Source organism: Onthophagus taurus, chromosome 2, assembly GCF_036711975.1.
Source record: "Onthophagus taurus isolate NC chromosome 2, IU_Otau_3.0, whole genome shotgun sequence".
Taxonomy (NCBI): Eukaryota; Metazoa; Arthropoda; class Insecta; order Coleoptera; family Scarabaeidae; genus Onthophagus; species Onthophagus taurus.
This window is the reverse complement of record NC_091967.1, coordinates 15,852,580-15,877,709: the sequence shown is the minus strand read 5'-3', so window position 1 is coordinate 15,877,709 and position 25,130 is coordinate 15,852,580. Positions and strand designations below refer to the sequence as shown.

Here is a 25,130-nt window from a genome sequence, read left to right as displayed (position 1 = left end):
AATGTGAAATAGAACGCTTTTTTACATTGATTTTCAATGTTATTATTGGCCTTGTAGAATTTACGACCCACTTAATAATGTTTAATAATGCTTTTTTGATTCAAGTGGAAATCTTAATAATTTTTTAAAGCTGTGTATTTTCGATTGTATTTCGATGTTCACCTTGTCCTTGCTAATTTTAACCAGTAGAATTTATGATTCGCTCAATATTCGCAGTGATAATCATAAAATCGCGATGTAAATCTTTTTGACGTGTATTAGTATTTTAAAATATGAGAGCTTTTATCAGCTTTACCTTCAAAATTTTGCTATATATTGGGCGTGTATACAAAGTTGTGGCATTGACATTGATATAAATACGAAAGGCTGATACATATATATATTTCGGAGATCTACGTGAACATCTGTGGGGAAAATCAAGATAATCTGTATATTTATATCGTCCAACAGCGAATAAAGTATGAAAGCGATGCTATTCTTGGGATCTAAAAAATTTGATATTAGATTGTTGAGAATGCCAACGAATTACATTTCATAAGTTTGTACTTAAAATACATTTCGTGACTAAGGATTTTTCTTATAAATTGAATCCTGTTAAAATGTAAACTAAATTTCTGTAATTGATTTTAGCAATTTTTAAAGAGGAGTATTTTTAAACATGTACGTAATTCATTTCAGCAAAAGCATAAAAGTGTTTTCGAAATTATTTAAAAGAATCGCATTGAAATAAATTCTTTAACACCTCGTTCATTTTTGTAATACCTACAACTTCAGCCATATGTTATATATCTAGAGAAAAAAAAACATTTGTTTACATAAATATTGCCATTATCCATACAATCATACACCCACTTTAACATTTGCTTTTTGATTAGATACTAATATTTATAAAGCAACGCATTACAATTTTGTAAACATTACACAACTCGAAGCGACACAAAACTCGACTTTTTTTACACTTCTCTTTTCTGCTATTTACTAATAAGAACTTGATAAACATCTTAATCCACGTTAAAAGGATTATATTAATCGTAAATCGTTCTTTAGTGGAGACAGTAAGTAATGCAGGGCGTTTGGCATTTGAAACGAGAAAATCGATCAATGCCTCTGAGGCTACTGGCGTCAATAGCCAAGACAAAGCCAGACAACATTGACCCTGTTTGAGCAGCCATAAAGTTTTCCGTGGCGATGACGAGACGCGTAAACGAAGGGCGAGTCAGACACTGACATCAACAACCCACACATTCCGAAATTTAAAATTATGCATTATGAGTAAACGCGATATTATTAAATCAATCCACTTTTACGAGCAAATCAACTATAAATGAAAATCCGTGTTATGCATCAAGTAGAAATCAAAACATATGCGGTAAAACCTCAATATAATGGATTAATACATGAATCTGTTATAGCCAAAAGTCTGTTTTATGCGAAATTTTTAACATAAATTCGAACAGCTATCCACACCGTTGCGTTCTATGATTCAAAAATGTTAAATCTTCTCAATTAAAATTCAATAACTTGGCTTCTTTAACCTTGTTAATAGAAAGTTGCATAACTTTTTTTCCAGTTAATCCTATTTCTGTTATTTAATCGTAAACATTCCTTTCTTTTTCTATTCGTTACAACTCAATCAACTTACACAAAAAAATGTATCAACAATTCTGGGTCAACCATTGCAAGAAATAACTGCAGTTCCTTTCAATCTGAAATGTCGACTAAAAAACATCGTTAAACCTCGCGACACATCAGTCAGATCAAACCGGTGTATAAACAACAATAAACCAAGCATCGGTCGTAATTTTTCTCACGCAACTTGAGTCGCCCAGATTGATGCGAACCGAATATAGTTAAGACGGGCGATATAAATCACTTGTGCAGCGAAGTTTTTGTAATGAAAAGCACGTACGATATGAATAGCATGAATGAACGGTCCCAGACTAGGAAAAACACGTGGAGCTATAAATGTTTTGGGGTCAATCGATATATGAAGACTTTTTTCATTTGTATTATGTTTTAAGAAAATTTCTGATTCTTTTAAGACAGGATATGTAAATTTCGTTCATTGAGTAATAACAGTGTAGACGTTTGAAAACACGTACACAAGTTGTTCATGTTTACACAATAATGGTATTTTTAGTGTACTTCAAGGTAGTGATGGTCTTTCACTTTTCTCTTTCTACAATTTTCAGTAACTCGTCTAAAATTCTTCGAAGTATGTTGTTGGCTACCGTTAAGCAAAAATAACGGTATAAGGAAGAACGCACAGGTTGGTTCATAACAATTATAGCATCAAAATTTGTTTTTATTTCTTGCACAGACAAGTTACAATTTACACCGTTAGCCTAATTAATCATAGACAGTTTATTTTAATACCTTTTAAAGTTACTCATTGCAGCTACACAGAAGAGCATTCTGTAGATATAGATGTAAGGTTAAATTAAAGCACACCAGGCGATCAATGCACTTAAAATTTCCCACTGGCGATGAGCTTAAAATAACTTGAGTGTTGCAGACTTTACTTGTATTCACCTAAGAATGCAACTACAGTTTCAATTATTATTTAATAATAAGATACTTACAATAACCATTATGAAAATGAAAGTGTAAACGCAATTAATCATATCTTTCCCGGAAATTCAGTGTGTAATATACAAAGTGAAAATCGGATAGAACATTAAAGACTTTTCATACAAACACTCTAAATATTTCACTTTTAGAAACTGTTGGTATAAACATTCAAAAATAAAATTAATTTTCACTTAAGATTTACAAACTGTTCTTTACTTTCTAAATAATAACATTTTAAAAAAATTATACATCACGGCTATATAAAGATCTTTGAAGGTTAAGTATAGACAGACATTGTATACGCTTAGCCTCGTAAAGTTCGGAAATATACCTGTTAGATATTCTCATGACTTGGTCATAAAATCCATTATATGTTTATGAGGTTGTTTTTATAATATATCTAAGTTCAGAAAGAAACTAAACATAAATTACGACCATGTGCGAAAATTCCAAGATCCATTTCATCCTCATAATTAATTACAGCTTCATGAAAAATGAAAGTAATAATTCTTTGAGTCAGTTCCTCAGAAGTTGTTTTAAAATATAAAAAATTCATTTTCGCAAAGATTTTTGTTTTTACACGATAATCTAATAATTGCTACTCTTTGACGTCTGGAAAGCTGGCACAACATTTTTTTAAAAACACAAAATTGCACTAAAATTCCCATTGCACCTCAAAGTGTTCTTTAACTGTTATCAGTTAAATTTTGAAATATTTTCTTACAACCAATTTTAAAAACAAAACTTTACCATAAAAATGAGTTTGCTCTTCACATTGTGATATAAAGAACATAACCACAAGACATAGCTATCTGTACACATCTGTTTACATCAATTACTCTTTCTGTCAAGAAGAAGATCAAAGAGTTTCTGTTCTCATCAAAACTTGATCACAGTATGTTATTTGCAACCAGGTACTAGCAATTGATTCTATGAAACCAGCTAAGTTAAGGAATCAATTTGAAACGATGCACCCAGAGTTTCAGCAAAAGCCATGGATTTTTTTAGGAAGAAAGAAAAGTCAAAAAATATTCAAAACGTTAAGGTTTCTCAACTCAGTCAAATGGTAATCCATATGCTATAGCTGAAGACTCATCTTAGCAGCGGCAAAAATTATGACAATACAACTGTCAAAGAAATTATACAAATTCCACCGACAAATAACACAGTATAAAGGAGAATTGGATGCATGGTAAATATCATTAAACAGCAATAAATACAAAAAGTGCGTGTATCTCCTTGGTTTGCGTTACAGCTGGATGAAACAACAGTTATAACTAGTATAACAGGCAGTATTATTGTGTTTTGTATAAGCACTAAGATTCAACCATTCGTGAAGATTTTTTTTGAATAAGATGGAGTTAGCACATTGGACGAGATTAAAGCAAGTACCTTTATCTGAAGAGTGGTATCATTGTGCCTTCAGTGAGATGCATTGGTTACCAAAAGAATTTCTGTGGAATTAAAAGAGACCTTTCTTTAAATGTATGAAAGTAACAAATTTTCTAAAAAGTAGAGCGACTTGCTTAATGCATACAAATGGAAGGTCTCGAAAGAAAGAAAAAATACACTGTTTTGGGAGTATTTATTATTCCGTAGAAGGAATCTATCTGCTTCTGTAGATTCTAATCTTGAATCGATCTAGCAAACAACTAGATGAGACCAATTTAAAAACTTTTGAATACGATGGTGACCTAAATTTTCATCAAAGACAAGTACCCTAGCGTACCTTTCAATAGGAGTATATTAATCGATTATTATTAAGAATTTGTACATAACATCATGAAACAAAAGTAAACATCGTTAAACAAAACGCATTACGAACTTTATATCTAAAACTAACACACCCAAAATATAGTCTGAATCAGCCATAAAATCCACAACCCAAAACATAAGTTTATTTTTGCTGGGCTGTGTTATTATTTAGCATTTTAAACAAAGACTTTTTCTTTCGTTATTCCAAAAATAAGTGAATTTATTAAAAGAAACCGAAAATAAAGTATTAACTCTAACCAGCTATGTGACACCACCTATATTTAAGGTGCCGCTTATAAACAAATGATTTATGGTATGCACATTTTTTTGAATGCATTTATCAACTTATTAACATTTTTTATTGTTCTAAATTGAATTTGTAGAGGTTGCGTACTTATTTTCCGCGCAGCTGGTTCAATTCAATAAAAAACAGACTAAATATTTTGTCGAGTAAATGTTTACTAAAATATTTATGCAAAATAGGTTCAATCTACCAAAAAGTATATACAACCTAAAGTAAAGAAATTATTAATTTTCGAATGTTACTTCAACTGCAATTTTATGCTTATCCATTTTTTTTTTAAGTGTGCAACTACCTAAAGATGTCATATATAATTACAAAAAAAGGAAACAAAAAAAGAATCTATTTGGTTTTTGAATCTAAAAGAATCTATTTTGGAACACGGTAACTGTTTTGATGTCCAGAGCAGAGATTATCCGTGAGTTTTTCCCTAGGATCGTTTGTAGAACGTAAGCTGTTTAGCTTTACCTTTATAAATTCTTCTGTCCGAAACTTCCTTATACAATATGTGGTTAGGTTCACCCGGCTCACCTCGTTGATTGACTGCTTGTCACCCAAGCGTACTCTCATCATCGTTGTTGCCCAGCCGGGAATATAGGAGAGGGATCGGATTTCCTTGCGTAGTGGTAGTAATGGCGATAATTCATTAGGGTTTACACTTTCTCAGTTACCTCTTAAAGGTTCAGTTACCCTCTCTAAAGGAACCTCAACAAACCACTTGTATGTTTAGGATTGTTCATAACTGCAATTAGCCGTGTATAGTGGTTCTAATGGTTAGTAATGCTTTGAGAGCACTTCTGCCCTATGTGTTACGGTTTCTGCTTAGAGCTACAATTTTACGCACCCCATAATCTCTTCTATCCACCATCTTGCAGCAAGCTCAGAAAGCTAGACAAAGTCTTTAGCAGTATCATTATTTTTAGCGTCTTAAAAGTCAATGGTGGTGAAATCAAATATATTTTTTCTACAAACCGCCCGTTGAGAAATTGTAATTTTTCGTAGCTTTGTGTTAAGTACAACAGACAGATTATTAACTTAATAACTACTTAAAAGTTCAATGTTTCATTTTGTTTTTTCAAATTATAATCATTTCAGACACCATACATAAAATTTATAGCAAATATTAAAGTAGATGGATAAAATTCAACATAAAACGGATCGATTATGTCGAGAAAGACACAAAAACCGCAATAAAATTCTCAGTTTATGAGATCGTTTTGAAAATTTACGATCTTTATTCCTTAATATAGTCAATATAATAGTCACATTCCATTTAATATTAACGTTATATCGATAAAACATCGAATAAATAGAACTTCAAAGTCAAGATTAAAATTTGTTCAAAGGCAATTAAATTTAATACAGTACTTGAACCAAACGTAGTTTAATAGCATAGATAGTGTAACAATATATTGACAGAAAAGATAAATATCTACCTAAAACAGTGGCTTAATCAAACAATGGTATCGTGAATGTATAAAAAACAGAATTACTTAGTTATAGAAATTAAAATAACTGATAATATTATAAATACAATAATTATTGTATGTTACGTTTATAATTTTCTTATAAGATATATTGACTTTTTTTTTTGAAATCGTTTATCTTATATTTCAGTATCATAATATTTGCTTAACATGAACGTAAGAAAATATACATCACATACCATGACGAAATAGATACTAAATAATAATCACACAGTGCAGGTGCCGAATTCCCACTTATAGACACTTTATTATCATAACCTGTATTAATTTTAGATACTAAAACACAATTACCGCAACGTGTATTTATATTCCCTAAACGAAATTTACATTTACCGAATCAAACTCAAAAGGATAAATGCGGCTGGCGATAAATGAAAGGCATGCTCTTTGTATTGTTTATACTATCGTTTATTCCGTATTTATTTAACAAACAACATTATGGTATAAATGTAAAAATGCAAACAGCTACTATAATAGCTTACAACACTTATATAATACATATAATATTATAATTACAAATTGCCAATTTGATGCGTATAAAATCTTAATATATCGTTGTAAGTAGCAATTGTTAAAATGTAACTAGCGTTATTATAAATAATAGTTTGGGCCCATGATCCTCTTAAACAGGAATTTATGTGAATTTACATCTTCTCCTGGATCAGCTTCCAGAAAATAAAAAGGACTTGTAATCCAAAACATGACCTCGGAAATTTTCCAAATTGCACATGTCACTATCAGCTTGACGATGTGGTGACATCGTCAAAACGTCCGAAACACTAAAGTACTATCGCGAAAATGAAGGTGTAAATTCGCCGTAAAACTGCCAACACTGGAACTTCTCATTTTTCCTCCAACTTGACTCAAATTTATCAATACTTCCATTATAAAATTATAAGCAAGCAGATTACAAACAGCGGGATGCAATGGAAACGGAACGATATATTCTTCAAACAAATCAAAACGATTTTCTCACAAGTTTTCTTGTAGTGCATCTTTCATAGCAATTCAAACAAGTTTCGTCTCGAGATTCGCTGCCGATTAGCGTTGTTGTGAATGTTGTTGAGCGTCTCGACGCTTGAAACGAACTGATGCTGCGAGTGGCGTCGCTCTGGATTTATTCCAAGACGCCAGACCAACCGAATCAGACGCCGTCGGGAAGGACGGACCTCTCCTCCGGAATGGACTTCGCCCACATCAAATCCAGAATAAGGACAACTACGTTTTGTTTGGTTTCACTACTCAACACTAAACACAATTAGTAATATGTTTAAAAGAATTTTGAGAAATTCAAAACAAAGCTATTTTGAAAAACAATTTTTTCTTGGAAAAAAAAAATTGTTGTATATTCACCAAATTTTTTTAAACTTATCAAACTATCAAGAAACTTATGTAAAGTTGCTTCGAATTGCTGAAGTTAATTGTAATAACAAGTTTTCAGTAAGTCGTATAAAAGAATCGACCCTTATATTAAAAAAATTAAGTTATATTTAAATTCTCATTATACCATGACACATCGATACACTCATCTCGTGTACTTATCCCGAATGTCTTCAACACGAGACACAATTATGGCTGGTGAATGCGAAAATACAATCGTCAGGGGATCAACAGTCGTTTTAAGACATCATAAACATTGGAATGAGTTAACCAAGATGTCAGTATGGTTTAGATATCGTCCAGTATTAATCGTAAAACGTGACAAGTTACTGAATCTAGAGCAAAATATCAAGGCTGAAGTACAGAGTCCAAACATTGTTTATACATCTCATTTTGTAAAATGTAACCCAATTTTTAACATCGCATAAACACCAAACTTAATGCACACAGATTGAGGGAAATGGATTTATCCTTTTTGAAGTATTTCAAGTGAGTTCGTTTTGTTACACAATACCAAATTGGTTGCATAATGAATTCGAAAACATGTCTCTAAACAAGTCTACAAGAAATCTATTTTTGAAAGGTTTTAAGTGCACCTTGACATTAAATATTGCAAGACACCGTGTTATTTTATAGCTATAAATAGAAGAAATTTTATTTGACATTTTTAAACGGAAAAATTGCGAAAATAGAAAAACAAAATAATATTGGTAATAAATACAATAATTAAGTAGAGTGTGGCAAATAGATCCGCTACACAAACAGGATAACTTGAAAATATACTTTCTTAACCTCATTAAAAAAACTCCATTTACAAGATCTTGCTCGGGAAGAATTATTATCTTTACTCCTCATGTATCCTGTTATGTATGTGTGAAACATCTAACATTAGTAAGCTTTCGGAGAAAGAAAAAGAACATTAAATCAAAGTTCATAAGAAAAACCTAAAAAGCATAAAAAAGCTACAGTGCGACCAACTATTAATAACCAAAAAAGCATAAACTGAGGTTAAATTTTCTGTAGTAGTTCTAAAATTGCCAGATCAAGTCTCTCCATTTCCAAAAAAGTCTCTTACTGTAAATTAATTCCTTATCCAAGACAGACATAGTACGTCTGTCAAAGTGATGTTCTTCCTTACCATCATGCGTGGCTACAACACTGTTCTTTTCATTACGCCTCAAACCATCCCGTCTATGCTGATTAATACGGTTGGATAAGTATTGAAGAGGAGTTCTGATATAAGAACCATCACATTTGTTATTTGTTTACAGATGGTATTAGATTTAGATAACATTAGATCTTTAGTTATGCTAGAAACAAGATATAAAAAGCGGGGCTACAGCGATAACTGGGCTCTTGCAATAAGATGTAAATCGTTCGAAGAATCAGATAAGATCACGACAGCCAATCTAGAGAATCTGGAAAAATACTTCCGAAAATAGCAATAAACTAGTCGAGAACACATGGCTTACTCACATCAAAACACCAAAATATCTAGGCGTTACACTTGAGAGAACGGCCTCCTTCAAAGAACAAATGAAAGCAGCGGAGAAACTAAAAACGGGGAAGAATTTTATACAAAAGCTCAGTGGAACAACATGGGAAGCGTCGGCCTCCACCATGCGCTTAACGGCCTTGAGCCTCGTCTTCTCAACGGCTGAATACTATGAGCCAGTGTGGTTTAACAGTCCTCATGTCCACAGAATCATTGCTCAGCTCAATAACATGATGGGAATGATTACACGGATAATCAAATCTACACCAGTGGAATTGCCCAGAAAATCTATGCGGTATAAATGCCCTTACAAGGTAATACAGAAGATCTTGAGCAACCAACACCTATCACACCAAATCCAGAAAGCCACCGATCAAAACAGCAGCCACAGCTGCAGATGAAGAATTCAGCCTGACAAACGCTTGGCATCATGAATGAATAACAAACCAGAACGATCAGACCCCACGTATCAATATACCCATTTTCGTTATGCCTTCATTTCATACGTTAAATAATAAATAAACATACGGATGACACTGAACTGCAATTCCTCAACCACGGTTCTTGCCCATCTCATTTCAAATTGAAATTCTCAATAGAAATCTTCAAATACACTGTCAAGTCGTAAAGAAGCCTTTCATAATGTAAATGAACGGTGGAAAAATAATTAGGGCGGTGTTCTTTAACAACTGGAAAAGTAACAATTTAATAAACTAAAAAGATTTAGACTTGACGAGTTCAACCTTTTGCAGTGCTACTTTAATGATTGACAATTTACCTTGAGGATTGACAGCTAAGCTCCGCTGTTTTGGCTGTGAACCTTAAAAGAAATAAATACCAAATAAAACGAAAATATATCTTATTAAGAAAAGTAAATTCTTAAATTATTATTTATTGTGAGATGAGACGAGGAAAAATCATGAAGGCCTGCTTCTGTCTGATCGAAATCTGAGCAAATTATTGGAATTGACTAATCAAATCCAAACGAGGCAATCAAAATACTGTATAATCCGCACCTTGGTTGACATTTAAGAAGGAACAGATAAAGATAGAACTGCTAATGATTCCACAACACTTATAAGATAACAGATCTTGGAGTTGAAGATACACTACGTACCATTTCGAGCTAAAAAGATTACTATAACTTATTATAAACATCGACGACCGTAGGTATAGCGCTCACCAAAAACTTAATACATCATAATTCATAATACATACATCATAATATTATAGCTTTTCAGAAACAGAAATCAGGTGAAGTTGTAGATGTTTTAACTAATTAATCCGAGTTTGCTTGCCTAGTTCCAGTAATTATCATATCAACCTAAAACTGATTGAAACGCCTCGGCCACGAGCAGCCTCGTATTTATCAGATTAAGTTTTAGATCTTTTGAGTAATTAAGCTCGCTTGCGCCCGAGGCTCAATGATTAACATTACATTTAGACTTACAACTTAAAATTTTTTTAGAGTTACAGATAACATTTTTTTGCGAATAGTGTCGAAAGGTTTTGAACTGATTGCAATACATGAAAACATTAAAAAAAATGTATTTCCAAGAAATATTTTCTTCAAGCCGATTAATTGGAACCATGTATAAATAAATTCGTTCAAGATCTTGAACCTATTTTGCATACAAACTTTATTAAACATCCACTGGACATAATATTTCGTCAGTTTTTATTTCAGTTCATAAATCTTCACAAAAAAATACAACGTCATAGTCACATACCAAAAATCATTCGATTATAAGAAACTAATTACTAAGATCATTCCAAATAGACGCACTTATTATTACAATACTCACCAATTAGTTATCTACAATTAGAATTATATGATTTATTATTTAATGCTTCAAAGAGCAGCTTTAAAAACACTGTTTAACATATGTTTAAAAGATAACATTGATCTTGACCCTTAGTATTTTTGGGACACAAAGCAAAACAATTAACATAAAAATAGAATACATTTCTTTGGTGTTAAGGTCGAAAAACCGCGGAAGGTAACAGATGTAAATCGTGATTTCAAGAAGAACGTTACTAATAAGAACCAGGTCAGATTGAAAACATCTGCTTCAACATTACCATTTGAACAGTAGAGCGTAAAATTTCCAACACCGGAACTTCGACTTAATGTGTAATATACTTTTATATTGATTTACTATTCAGAGTATGTCAAGCGGAAGTTCTACTTTATTCTTTTTTATTTCGTCGAGAACATGCGAAAAGCTAAACAGAAAACATTAAAAAAAAAAATATTTATAAATAAAAAGCTGGCTCAACGCCACTTTACACCCCTTTTTTTAAATTTATTTTAAACTGAAATATTGTTTTAAATGCCTATTTTTAGATGCTAAAAACGACGCAAATTTGTTAATAAATATTTATATAAATGACGATCTTTAGAATCTATTTTGAGTCATCGATTTGGTATTTAAACCATTTATTGTCCCAGTTTTACTTGCAAAAGGTTCATGAAAATTCACAAGAAAACTGAAATGTCAACAATTAACGATAAAAAAAACATTACTACATTTACATTTAGACAATTTAAACGTTTACATTCATTAGATTAAGTAAGGTAAATTGTTTCAATTGCCTTTCTAAAAAACCTACCTGTTTCAGAATGACATAACCTCAAAAATAAAATTTTAAACTCAAACCAATCTATATTTAGCTTGGAATACGTAAATTTTTGAACGCTCTCGAAAATTACGCAGTAACCTTCAACAAAGGACCGCATTTTACAAAAATCATCATAATTTAAGCCATTTTAAACAATAATTACTCTCAAAAAAAAAACAGTTACAATTTTTCACTTAAAAGAACCTTCACTTTAAAACTAAAAGCTACCTAAAGCTCGAACTAAACTCAATCTACTTACGTTTAAAACTATTTTCACAAATCTTCTAGTATTAAATCACACAAAATCCGTTAAAATTCGCAGCACAAAAACGAAGAGAACTCGCTGTCTCTTGTCAAATCAAATTTCACAAACAGCTGCTTTTTTAGACAAATCAGCGCCAATCGTTCCCGCGATTGTCGCGCCATCTACAAATGACAGTTCGGGCTGTCAAAAAGCGTGTGTAAGTGACACAGCTCGCCGTCAAATAATAATAAATTTAAAGACCGGAGATGATTTTGGAACGTTTCGCGTGGTTTTCTTTCGATGAAATGAATAAAACATTACAAAAATGAAATTGGTTTACAAAGAATTGGATAAGGATGGCGAGGGGTGAGTAAAATTGACTGAAACGACCTGTTTTTGTAGGTTAGAGAGGTTATGTATCACGTGTACCACCTCCAAAGTACCTAATTTGTTCTTATTTTGCGTTAGAATAAATAATTAGAGTTGATCAAAACGGTTTTAGCTTAATTTTGAGGTTTTTTAAGTTATACCTACTTAATTGGGTTAAAGATAAAAAATGGGTTGTGTTGAAGGTGATTTTGTTGTAATTTGATAAATTTTGATATCAAAATGTAAAAAGAGACGATTTTAGATATTAATTATTATTGTGGAATGATTAAGAAATATTAATTTTGTTATATTTATACATCAGGATTTGATATAGCTCAACATATGTTTGTCTTATGCAATAATAATTGTGGTATTTGTTTCCAATACTTTTTCAATAGGGTTAATTTCTTGTTTTGTGAAAATTTAGGACAGTGTGTCTTATCCCGGAAGAATCAGAAGACATATGGCATGCTTACAATCTTATATCAGAAGGGGATTCAGTTCGTGGTTCTACAATACGAAAAGTCCAAACGGAATCCTCAACAGGTTCATCAACATCAAATCGGGTCCGTACAACACTTACAATTTCAGTGGAAAACATTGAGTATGACACACAGGCGTGTAAATTACGGTTAAAAGGTCGTAACATTGAAGAAAACCCATATGTTAAGGTAAACAACAACAAAAAATTAATTAAATAAGAATTTTTTTATAAAAATTGTTGTTTGATTGTAGATGGGGGCTTACCATACATTAGATTTAGAGTTGAATAGGAAATTTACGTTAAGAAAACACGAATGGGATTCAGTGGCAATTGATCGTGTGGAAAGCGCTTGCGATGCCGCGCAAAATGCTGATGTTGCTGCTGTTATTATGCAGGAAGGACTTGCGTATATTTGTCTAATAACGGCGAGTATGACGCTGGTTAGAATTAAAATTGATGTATCAATACCTAGGAAAAGGAAAGGATTCGTACAACAACATGAAAAGGTATAAAAATGTGAAGTAATAATACACTGTGTTAATTAATTATAACTCACGTGACCTGTGTAATATTGGCTGCATATCTCAATATGTAGTGATAGCTTGGATAATTTTAAATTAGTAACCAGATGTTGAAAGCTGACCTTGCGTTATTGTTGTGATTGTCGTACGTTTTGTGGGTACAACAATCGTATTTTCTTTGTTCTTTAACCGTTTTTTGCTGCTTTTATATTTTTTGAAACAGTTCTTTTTAGAACTATTGTTGTTTCTAGCGGTTGGTTTACCACTACTTTCGACATTAATTTCAATCTATGGATACACTAAAAATTATTTTAAATAAAAGAACAGAAAGTTAGATCTTTTTTATATTTAAAATATTTTTTTAATTATTAAAATATATCTAGATATACAGGGTGTTTCATAATATATCCGCAGGACTTCAGGATGTGATAGCTTGTCCAAAAATTTGAATAAAAGTTCGTATCAACTTACCCTCTAAAATGCACCATTTTCGAGATACAGGGCGTTGAAATTGAATAAACAAAAGTTTTTTGCGAATATCTCCGGAACCGTTTATCATACAGAAAACAGCGTTTGTAAGCATTTTCTATTCGTAATAAGCTAAGTTTTCTGCGAAAAAAATTTTTTTTAAATCATAATTAGTGAAGATTTTGAAAGGGTAGTGGTTGTTTTTCTCCCCAACTTCTACGCCACTGGAAAAAGTACGGTTTTGAGACGCCTATTTGAACCGTCAATGTTTTCTACACAAAAAAGGTACTGAAGGCCATGAACTCTAAAGTTGACCGTTTTCTAGAAAAATCAACTTTTATGTTGGAAAACATGGTCAATTTTTTGAAATAAAAATTTTATTTTACAATTAAACAAAATTTTTGTAAACGTTAGAACAAGTAACAAAAGCAAGCGTTAACTTCATAATTGCAAAATAAAAAAAAATGATACAAAAGTTGTCTTTTCAAAATTCTCCAAACCGTAAAGGTAAAGCATTTCGCACATTTCAGCGTTTGTGTAAAAAATTGTACAATTTATTTTTAACAAGTAGGCTTTAAATTTTATAACAAAAGCTACCTCCTGTTAAAATAACAATTAGTTTGTACCTGCAAAAAGTAAACTTGTATTACAAAATTAAAAATGAATTACGCAAACGCTGAAACCTTTACCGAATGGTAACAATAGCGTGCGGTAATTCGGCAGAAGCAAGGCGGTTGTATCAAGAAAGACATCCTGATCGTCCTGTACCACACCATAACTTGTTTCTACGCATTCACCAACAACTGTGAGAAAATGGAATTTTAAAAGGAATACTGCTGATAATGGCCAGCCTATGTTGCAAATCCCCAAGTAGAAGAGGCTGTCCTCAACGAAATTGATGAAAATCCGATCACAAGTACCACAAAAATTGCTCACAACTTAAATCTATCTCACACGATGGTTTGGAGAATTTTGAAAAGACAACTTATGTATCCCTACTATATCCAAAGAGTATAAGCCTTATTTCCAAGAGATTTTCCGCCAAGATTGGCTTTTTGTACATGGATGCAAGACAAAATAGCTCAAAATCCTGAGTTTGGAGCCGAAGTTTTGTTTACCGATGAAGCATCTTTCTCGAAGGATGGTATTTTCAATTTTTACAATAACCACATATGGGCAGAAGAAAATCCACATGAAATTGCAGAAGGCTATCATCAGCAACAATTATCCGTAAATGTTTGAGCTGCCATCGTCGCTGATCATTTGATAGGCCCATATTTTTTACCGAAAAGATTAAACGGTCTTTTAAAGTTAATAAATTGTCGCCATCGTTTTTAGGAACTTTCGTTGCGTTGCAAGACCATTCTGTGATATTGGTTGCATACTTTGTCGGGTACGATAATTAATTAACACACTGTATTTGATTTGTAATTAATCATTTACAAAGAAATTATTAGAAATCCAAACAATTAAAACAATTTCTTTAATAATTTGTTATTTCATATAAATTATAATACAATAAAATTGTTTTTTAGGGTTTAAACAAATTTTATGATAATGTAATGCAAGGTATACTCCGCCATGTAAATTTTGATATTGTGAAATGTGTCTTGATAGCTTCCCCGGGCTTTGTCCGAGACCAATTTTACGAGTACATGTTCCAAACGGCTGTTAAAACCGATAATAAGGTATTGCTAGATAATAAAAGCAAATTTATGCTCGTTCATTCATCTTCCGGATTTAAACATTCTCTAAGAGGTAACTGATAAACCTTAAAATTTGAAACCATCTTGATTATATTATATTAACCATTTTGTAGAAGTCCTCCAGGATCCTGCTGTTGTAAGTAAAATGGCTGATACAAAAGCGGCGGGTGAAGTGAAATTGCTGGAAAATTTTTATACCATGCTTCAATTGGAACCTGCTAAAGCTTTTTATGGAAAGAGACATGTTGAAAAAGCGAATGAATCCCAAGCTGTTGAGACTTTGTTGATCTCTGATAACTTATTCAGGTGTAAAAATCTTGCACTTAGAAAAGAGTACGTACAATTAGTGGAATCCGTGAAGGAATCTGGCGGAGAAGTAAAGATCTTTTCAAGTATGCATATTTCAGGTGAACGTAAGTAAAATCAACTTTTTAAATAAATTTTCGATTAAGTATTAATTTTAAATTAGAATTGGAACAATTGACTGGAATAGCAGCTATACTAAGATTTCCAATGCCAGAGTTGGATGAAGAAGATGAAAATAGCGAAACAGAAGATTAAATGAAACAAATTTAGTGACAATTCAAATCTGTACTTTTTTTTTTTTTTTAATGAAAACACCATTTTTGACATTCATTGCGATTTTTTACGTTGTGTAAGTTGAAAAAATGTTTATGTAACATTTTCATTCTTAAACATAATTGTTAATTTTAACAAATCTAAATTTTCTCAAACACCACAATCATTGTTGTCCATATTTTATTGGTAATCTTTGTATAGTTAATTGTTATATGCATTATTATATTTTTTTGTATTTATTTCGTACCGGCATTATTATAATTGAAGTGGGATTCAAATAAATAACATGGAAAACTAAAATAATAAATTGATTGAATTCAACTTTTTAATACGTCTAAATTTTTCTATTTAAAAACTTGATTTAAATAGTGGGATTCAAAACGTAACTTTTTTGTCTCTTGACATTTTCTCCTAAAATTGTTAGTTTGATCACAAAAAAATAAAATAATACACAGGCTCAGGAGAATTAATTCAGATTGGTTATTATTAGTCAAAGAAATGAAATTATGTCAAACTGATCTCAGCATTATTTTATTTTTTGTGATCAAACTAACAATTTGTTAGTTGTAAAATATAAAGAGATAAGAAAGTTGCAGATTTTTACCCTTAACTTTAGAGGGCCGTAACTTGGAGGAGAAGGGGTTTTGACCAAAAAGTTAATTGAAACACCCCCTTTAATTTTCGTTAAAAAAACACCTCTTAAAATCGCATCAATTTAGATACAACCTGTATACAGAGTCGCTGATATGTATAGAAACGTAAGATAGTTAGCGAAAAATGTTAAGATACAAAAGTTTTAGTGTTTTTTAAAATCTATTACAATAAAGTATTAGTAGTTATTAAAAAAAATACAATTAAATATACAGGATCAGTCAAAAAGTTATGACGAAACAAAGTTACGGTTTCTTTAATGGACCACCTCTGTATATTATTCCATATTTCAATTCATCTAAACTTCTAATTAGTGACATAATTTATCTTTAGGCGCAAATTATTCAAACAATTTTTGACATGTGTTATGTAACTGCGTTGCTATGGAGATGAAAAACTTTCAAAGGTAACTGGATGAATTATGAATATATTCGACAAAAATATTTTTGTCTAATTTATAAGAGTGATTTTCAAAATTCAATATCACGAAAATGGTTAAGTTTAGGTTTATGATGTGCTACATGAATTTTGTTTAGAATTTCGAGATGAACCGAAATATGGAATAATATACAGGTGTTCCATTAAAGAAAATACAACTTTGTGTCGTCATAACTTTTTGACTGACCCTGTATACTTAATTTGTCTTTATTGTAATAGTTTCTAAAAAACGCTAAAACTTTTGTATCTTAACTTTTTTTTTGCTAGCTATCTTACTTTAGGAGATAACCGACCGTTTCCATACATATCAGCGACTCTGTATAATAGAGTAGATTTAGGGGCAAACATTAAAATCATAAAGATCCATCAAAGTCTCTAATTCGAATTTTTACATGATCCCAAAATACAAAGTAAAACAATTAAAGAACAAAAACAAGTAAATTAATCAAGTTTTATTTCTGGTCCCATTTCTTACACTTTACTTTCGCGTTTCGTCTGCTTTTTCTCAATCTTGCCTTTTTCCTCATTTAGTCGTCGTTTTTTCTTCAATAACCAAGCTTCTTTTCCTCTATCTTGTCGCGCTTTCATCATGCTTTTATAAAGATTTTTATGTTTCTTTTTAACCATTTTTTCTCTTAACTTATATTCTTGACGTTCTTGGCGTTTTTTCTCACCTGGATGTTCTTTGGAGACTTCACCCGGTTTTACTGACAGTTTCTGTGTCTAAAAAATATTTAAAAATTAACAAATCACACAAGAAAACCATACTAAATTCATCATTTTTTTTTACCTTAACATTTTTTTCTTCATCAATTTCCTCATCACCACCATCTTTATCACTAGCTTCATCGCCGTTTTCATCATCATCATCATCCATTTTTTCTTCCTCATTATCACTAAGATCTTTTTCATCTTCACTTTCCTGTTTCTTCATGTCCTCCAATAAATTTCCATCATACAACGCCTGTTCCTCAGGTGGAACATAACTCTGATCTCTATCTTTATCAACAAATGGTGAAAGATGTGGTGGTAAAACTTCACCCATAAAATATTTGTTAACAGGAAGTAAAGTTCTTGTATTAACACAATCAAAAACCCATTGTGGTTGGATATAATATCTAGAAATATACTGTTTCTCCATTGAGGGTCTATCAACGATTTGATGGGTGATGGTTTCATCATTTTCTTGAAATGTGGATCCAACAAATGATTTTTTATCCCAAGATACTTCTCCACCAAGACAACGTATAATAAAAACGAGTGGTTCGCGTGGAACTTCACGGTTTAAAAAGAATTTTAATCCTTTTAATAACGTTTTTAAATTTTTTACTTGTTCTTGTTCTTTTTTAGCTTCTTCCAAAGCTTCCGAATTCTCCTCTGTATTAAAACTATCAATTTCTATATTTTCATCATCTACATCTTTTCCAGAAACAGTTTTAGCTAATGGAAAATTTAAAGCTGCTACTCTCTCAGCAACAAAAGCATTTTCATCAACTAAACTTTTTTCAATATCCTCAACAGCTGCAAATTTTGGAGGATAATGTAAATTTAAACAATGGTATAAACGAAAATTAACGAATCCTAACATAATTGTGTAAAACTCAACAAATGTTGACATTATTTTAAAATCAACTTCAGCCCTTTTTTGTGGTTCAAAACTGAAGTGATGTGGAACGATCCATGTTATTGTTTGGCCTTTTATTTCTGCTTGATAATAATAACCTTTTATTGAAATAAAAACTTTTCTTAAAGCTTTACTTTCAATAACTGCATGCAAAAATTCCATTGTTAATCGTTTACATAAATTAGATTGTTCCCGAGGGATATGATCCAATGAAGGGAAAGTACTGAATAAAAAGCATAAAGTTAAACAATCATCTAAATCTTGTAAAGCATCTATAAATGTTGGATAACGTTCTTTTACAATATGATCTAATTTTAATGTTGGATGAGCATCGAGGTATCTTCTCATACTTTTAAAATCTTTAACAGCTTTTGCACGTCCGACTTTTCTATTAAATATCTTATATTCTCTTAATTTCCATATAATCGGTTCGTGCATTAAAAATTGTATATCTTTTACATGGTACAAAGTTTTTATACCAGGGGTTCCTTTTTGTGCACGCTTTCGATTGCGAGGTTCTCGCGGGTAAACACCTTTTAGAATACATAATCGACGAAAATCGTTTAAGGATAATTGGAGTTTTCGGAGAGCACTTTTTCGGGACATAAATTGAGATCCTTCTCCGGTTGTGTACTAAATTATTGAATATAAGATGAAGAAATTTATTTTAATATAATTAATTAAGTATTTACCTTCTTTTTCTTTTTTGAAACCATGATTTTAATCAGTTGCTTAAAAGTAAATCACAAAAGAATGCACGCACGTTTTACAAGTAGTGAAAATACGTCAACACGTGTTGAGAGAGGTTATGTTTATAAAAACATGGTTGCCAACATAACAAATTTTTTTAAGTGTTTTAATTTTAATTAAATTTAATTCATTATTATTAAATTAATTCTACAGAAAAATAGATTGCGTCTAATTAGATGATACTGTTTTGTTCGGATTTTAATTATAAACCGAAAATAAAGTATTTTGATTATAAAAGTAATTGGCAGTATAAGCATGAAAAGTAACTAGAAACACTAAGTTTTGAACATGAAATAGTAATTTATTTGATTTAATTTTATTAACTAATTATACTAATAAAATTAAAGTAATTTATACTATTAAAGTACTAAAATAATCTTACACTATTAAAACTATGTCTTGGAGTAGACCCAAGGTCTTCTAAGGTCTTTTTTTAGGAGTTGAAAAGTTTGCAAATGCTGAATAAAAGCTCAAGAAAGCTTTAAGTCATACGAGTCATACAAAACTGGATCATATAAATATCCATGTGACCAGATGTTTGGACATCACGACTTAGTATCTTTCGGTACCACTAATTTCAATCAGGCTATTGTTTAAATGGGAAAAGCTGCAGTTATGTTGAAGCTTGCTATCAAATCAAATCTTTACCACTAAATAAAGTTTAAACGAATGTAAATAACAAATCTGCATAAACATTAAAGGCCACTCGAAACTCTTCTACCTGTTATAAGAAAGCACTAAGATATAAAAACACAACAACAATATCCCAAGTGCAGTATTCAATTTATGAGAGCTGAAATTTAGACTTAAATATACTTAACTTGATCTCCTTAAATCATATAAAATAAAACAACATTTTATAGTACAAGTTGAACTTTTATTCATTATTAATAACTAAACTCAAACACACATATCAAAACTTACAAACTTAATATTTATATGACTTTTTTCGACGAAACATACAATTATATCTATGCAGATACAATAAAAGAGGATTAATTAACGTACATACATATTTACAGATCCGACTATTAACACAAAATAACCTTTGGTACGCTCCAGCTATCACAAAAATACAACAAAAATATAATAAGTACCTTCCTTAATCGAAAAAGATTAAAAACGAAATTATAAGAACTGGTATAGAAGAATGAAAGAAAATCTTTTTTATACATGCCTTCCTGAGCAACCTAACTATATAAGAACTAAATAATTATAGTAGTAAACGTATAAACTTTAAATATATGCGTTATTGTGGTTATTTATCCATTACAACGATTATTTATTTGATAACGATATTATTGTTATTAGATGGTATATTTATAAGTTGCATAAATATATTGATACGATGTTTAAGATTTAAGTTCTTTAAAAAAAAATTAATAAAAAATACAATCCAGTCTTATTAATAAAAATAATAATAAACTTAAAATATATCCCATAAATTATTACGTTTTTTAATAAAATTTACAAAAAATAATATTTACATATGTTTACAAAAAGAGATCAGGAAATTAAATATTTATAACAAATCTTTATACAGCGACAATTTTACTTGGATCAACTTTAACTCGAATAAACATTGTGTCATCTTTCATGAAATGCCGTTTTTTCAACATTTCATGTGAGACAAATCTTGGAAATCCAAATCCTAAGGAGTCTGGTTCTTTACTTGGTCGCTGAAAGTTTTTCCAGGTTGGATCTGGAATGAAACTTTCGACGATGTTGCAAGCTTTTTCTGGACACGACGATTGATCGAACAACGTGAACGAAACGGAATGAGAAAAGGGCCACCTTAATAAAGCGTCGTATTCTCCAGGTAAAATTTTTATATAAACCGAAATGTGGGTATCTTCTCCAGCTCCATTTCCATTTGGAAAAAGAGAAGCCTAAAATTAAATTAAAATTATTAATTAAATTATTTTGAATCATTTAAGTTTTTATTTACCTGTAATTTATAACCATATTGACTAGTATAAAAAGGTGGAGAAACCAATTCCATTCCATCCTTATTTTTCGCCTCGCCCATTTTTGAAGAAAAATCGCTTATCTTCCAAATTAAAGTCCCAGAATAATTTAATGATAATCTCGATAAAGCGCTTTTTAACGAACTTATTTGATGTTGTTGTTTTGTTACAACACTGCACATTAAGGTGAGATGTTGTTGACAATTTTCTTCCAAATGTTTTTCCATGGAATATCTAGGACCCTATAAAATGAAATGATCAACTTTATAATTGTATTGTTATTTTTTTTTTTTTAATATTTACCTTAAATCTGCAACCGGCGTCTTTAAAATTACAACTCATAACAGAAACCGTGCAATGATCTTTAAGATGAAGATCGAGATCTTCTCTAGCCAACAAGTTCGAATCACACCTGTTCGGACAAGCAACCGGCACTCGACCGCATTTTATGTGGTGAGCAGCTAAAGTATCCGCCACGAATTCTTTTGAACAGTATCGACAAGCCAGCAATCGTTTCGAACACTCGTTGTTCTTGTGTTGGCTCAAATGCCTACGTTGAATTTTCATTCCGCACTTGTTCTCACAGTACATTGGTTCGTACCCGCAGGATCCTATATGGTTCTATAATAAAGAAAAGATCTATTAAATAAAAGGATTTCTTTGAAAAAAAAAAAAACTAAAAGGACTTTATAGCTATGAGTCACTTTAAATGGTTTCGTTTAAAATTTTCTTGTGATGACTGGAGAATTCGTGATGGTAGGAGTTAATTAAGCTTTATGATAAAAATAGAATGAGGTTAGAAAACGTTTAAAGAATATCTAAAATGTTACAAAAAAATGTTATAGCCAAAAGTCCGTTATATAACAAATTTTATTTAGAATTAGCAACATTCGGGGTTAGCCGTCTTAAGAGACGTACGGCTAAACCTGAATGTGTCTAGTTCTAGGTCTAGTGTTAGTTCTAGTTTTCATTCAAATTAAAATATATAAGAATCTAGCAATTAAAACTAGAACTACCGTCTTTGAACTCTTTGAATATATACCACGAGTTTATCTATGAACATGGAATAAAGCAACTTGAGGAATAACCCGATTTGTATATTTTGTTCGTTACATCCGAAGTCTATTTTCACGAGGTCTGTTATATCGAGATTTTAATGTATTAAATTCAATGAGTCATATTAAATGATTCCATTAAGATCTTTGATGATGATTTGAGAATGTATACGAGTAATAGTCATTCATTGAACCCAGTTAAGAATTCACGGTAAAAATAGAATGACTTCTTTAAGTAAGTTTAAATTTGGTTTAGTTTGTAGGAGAAGCTTATTTTTAGAAATTTAGAAATCCACCTTCATTAGTCTAGACACTAAGATTCCAAAAGATTTTCTTCGCCACAAAGACAATCATAACTTATAAATCTTTACGGTGTATTCGGAAATAAAATAGGTTAATGATTCTCAACTCGTTGACATGCTAAGTATTTATGTGGCGATGAACAAAACGAAAATGAGTTATAGAGTAGTTTATCATATGTTTAAGAGGTTGGAATCTGCGATGAGTTATAAACAATTTTTTGTTAAAGTTTTGTAATTGCAAAGTTAGAAGCCTCAGGTATGTCGAGAGAAACTGGGACAATGGTTGGAGAAGAAGAAAACGTTAACGTTCGGATGACATAATTTCTTGTAGCTGTGTGTAACGGTTTCTAAAATATTTGCAATTGATGATGTGTGTACTCCGCTTCTCGTGCGGTTATAAAAATGATTAAATGGAATAGAAATTATAAAAAATATTCAAAACAATATTTATTTACGATAATAATATGCATATGAATCATCACTAATATCCTTAATCTTCATGAAATTAACATCTAGGTTACCCGGATTCCAGAACACATCGAATAAATTGATACTTCAACAAAAAGGCACATTCATAGCGTTGAACACAAACAATGTTAGAATTACATCCTTCCTTTTTAAGTTTGTTTTTTCTTTTCCCAAAGATATCTAGTTTATTTCAGGTTTATTTTGGTTTACTTATGCTATCTTCGTTCAGGACATCGTGGCGGACGTGAACGCGATTCTGAGGAAACGAGCAAGAACGAAAATGGACGAGGTCAGTCAAGGTTACTCTTGGTACCATGAGAATGAAACCGGCGGAGTGGACGAGAAGAAGAACCATGAATGAACGAACACAAGAACCTGTGTGTGTACCGGTGAACGGCTCCGTAAGTGCAACGAGCTCACGGTGTTTCTTGGTAGACTTGGTACTATCTGGGAATGTTTGATTAGAAACGGACGTTAACCGAGAACTAGTCGCATACTTGAATACTTAAGAAGGAATTTGCTAATCTGTTTGGGTGGATAATTGATAGATTTAGGTGAATAGTGTTAAACCAACTTTATGAAAAATGTTAGAAAAATTTACAATCACTTTTCCATTTTCAAACCATCATCTACCATTGAGGTTTAAACGACCCCATTCGTTTTCATTACTTTGCAAAATGGTGTTTCACACGCATCCTCCTCCCGTAATCCACCGATAAATCCTAATAACGACTCTTCACCATCCCGATTTATCCTGCACTTACCTCCAAGGTGTGTCCGGTGAACTCTTTGCTGCAAAACTCGCATCGCGCCCTTCTTTGCGGACACGTGTACTTTAAATGATCCTCCATAAGCACCCGTGGTATCTGAGCACCACAATGGCTCGTGCACGGTATGGCGTCGTGTTTGCACGTGTTTAAATGAGCCTACAACGGAAAGAAATAAATTGATAAAAAATTTTGAATTTAAACAATTACAGGAAATTAAAAAAATAAGAAAGTGATGATGGATGAAGTAAAAAAAAGGAAAATGAGGGGAAACCTAGGACCATCTGTATCTGAACGTTAGTAATATACTAATGGTTGAAGAGAGGAATTAGTTGGGTTTGAAGAATAAGGAGCAGTGCAAATTGCGGTAATTTTGAACGGTTCAGAGAGTTTTCCCCCGGTGGGTTTAGTATATGGACTGGTGAACACGTTGCAAGATGTTGTAAAACGCCGGAAGGTTGGGCACGTGTGTCGTCTTAGGCAAAACTACCACGCGGAAAGAAAGTATGGCATTACTTAGTAATTAAGTGGGTTTATTTGTAGGTATGTGTAAAATTGTCTTAAAAATAGTTTTAACCTTTATTTAAAGAACTTGGAAAACTTTTAATTCCATAACTTTTCATTAATAAGAATTACTTTTTAATTTATTTATCAAACAATTTTTTTGTAAAGCAATTTAAATTTTGAATAGTTTTTAATTTCTTTCCTAGATTAATTAATATGAATGAAAACTCCGTGCAACTACAACTACAACCTTTTACCCTTGTTTTTCCTTTTACTTTACTAGCCGATATCATCGTTGTCTTTAGAGATAGTGAAATATTAAGTACGCCATTAAAAAGCCTGATCTTTTCTTCATCTAAAACCGGGTTTTGTCGAATAAAATCGATTACGATATTTTAAAACCATTCCTTTCTGTAGAACGTTTTTGGAGCACATTAAATCATTTTAGGAATAATAACTTTCTTATATGATACTAAAAAACTCCGGGACCATATAGAATGTATAGGAAATTTTCAGCTCTATACAATGGTATGTAATTTTAGTAGATGTCATGGTTACACAAACATGTTCCACCGAAAAATTGCGAAAACCGCGTATAATTACGTTTTTATTCATAACTTTC

At 31.5% G+C, this 25,130-nt stretch overlaps 4 protein-coding genes across 13 annotated transcripts in view; 1 reads left to right on the top strand and 3 right to left on the bottom strand.

Annotated features, from left to right (window-relative positions):
* LOC111427000 (Cytoplasmic linker protein 190) overlaps positions 1-12,006 on the bottom strand; it is a 47,849-nt gene extending 35,843 nt beyond the window's left edge. For all 7 annotated transcript variants that reach the window (XM_023061932.2, XM_023061935.2, XM_023061938.2 and 4 more), the window contains exon 1: positions 11,871-12,006. The gene's annotated coding sequence lies outside the window, so the exon portion shown is untranslated. The remainder of the gene's footprint in view (positions 1-11,870) is intronic.
* Positions 12,007-12,046: 40 nt separating this feature from the next.
* On the top strand, positions 12,047-16,303 carry LOC111427002 (protein pelota). Its single transcript, XM_023061944.2, has 6 exons — positions 12,047-12,221; positions 12,652-12,895; positions 12,960-13,214; positions 15,233-15,455; positions 15,517-15,816; positions 15,873-16,303. The coding sequence occupies exons 1-6, from the start codon at positions 12,181-12,183 to the stop codon at positions 15,962-15,964; spliced, it is 1,155 nt and encodes a 384-aa protein (XP_022917712.1). The 5' UTR covers positions 12,047-12,180; the 3' UTR covers positions 15,965-16,303.
* Positions 16,304-17,433: 1,130 nt separating this feature from the next.
* On the bottom strand, positions 17,434-19,526 carry LOC111426970 (pescadillo homolog). The gene is made up of 3 exons (XM_023061898.2): positions 19,388-19,526; positions 17,862-19,328; positions 17,434-17,794 (listed from the first exon to the last, which is right to left on the bottom strand). Exons 1-3 carry the CDS (start codon positions 19,409-19,411, stop codon positions 17,543-17,545), a joined length of 1,743 nt encoding a protein of 580 aa, XP_022917666.2. The 5' UTR covers positions 19,412-19,526; the 3' UTR covers positions 17,434-17,542.
* Positions 19,527-20,300: 774 nt separating this feature from the next.
* Positions 20,301-25,130, bottom strand: part of LOC111426926 (TNF receptor associated factor 4) — a 69,334-nt gene continuing 64,504 nt past the window's right edge. For all 4 annotated transcript variants that reach the window (XM_023061821.2, XM_023061820.2, XM_023061819.2 and 1 more), the window contains 4 exons: positions 24,002-24,163; positions 21,716-22,033; positions 21,394-21,654; positions 20,301-21,334 (listed from right to left, as the gene is read on the bottom strand). In XM_023061821.2, the coding sequence (XP_022917589.1) occupies positions 20,981-21,334; positions 21,394-21,654; positions 21,716-22,033; positions 24,002-24,163 (1,095 nt within the window). In that variant the 3' untranslated portion in view covers positions 20,301-20,980. The remainder of the gene's footprint in view (positions 21,335-21,393; positions 21,655-21,715; positions 22,034-24,001; positions 24,164-25,130) is intronic.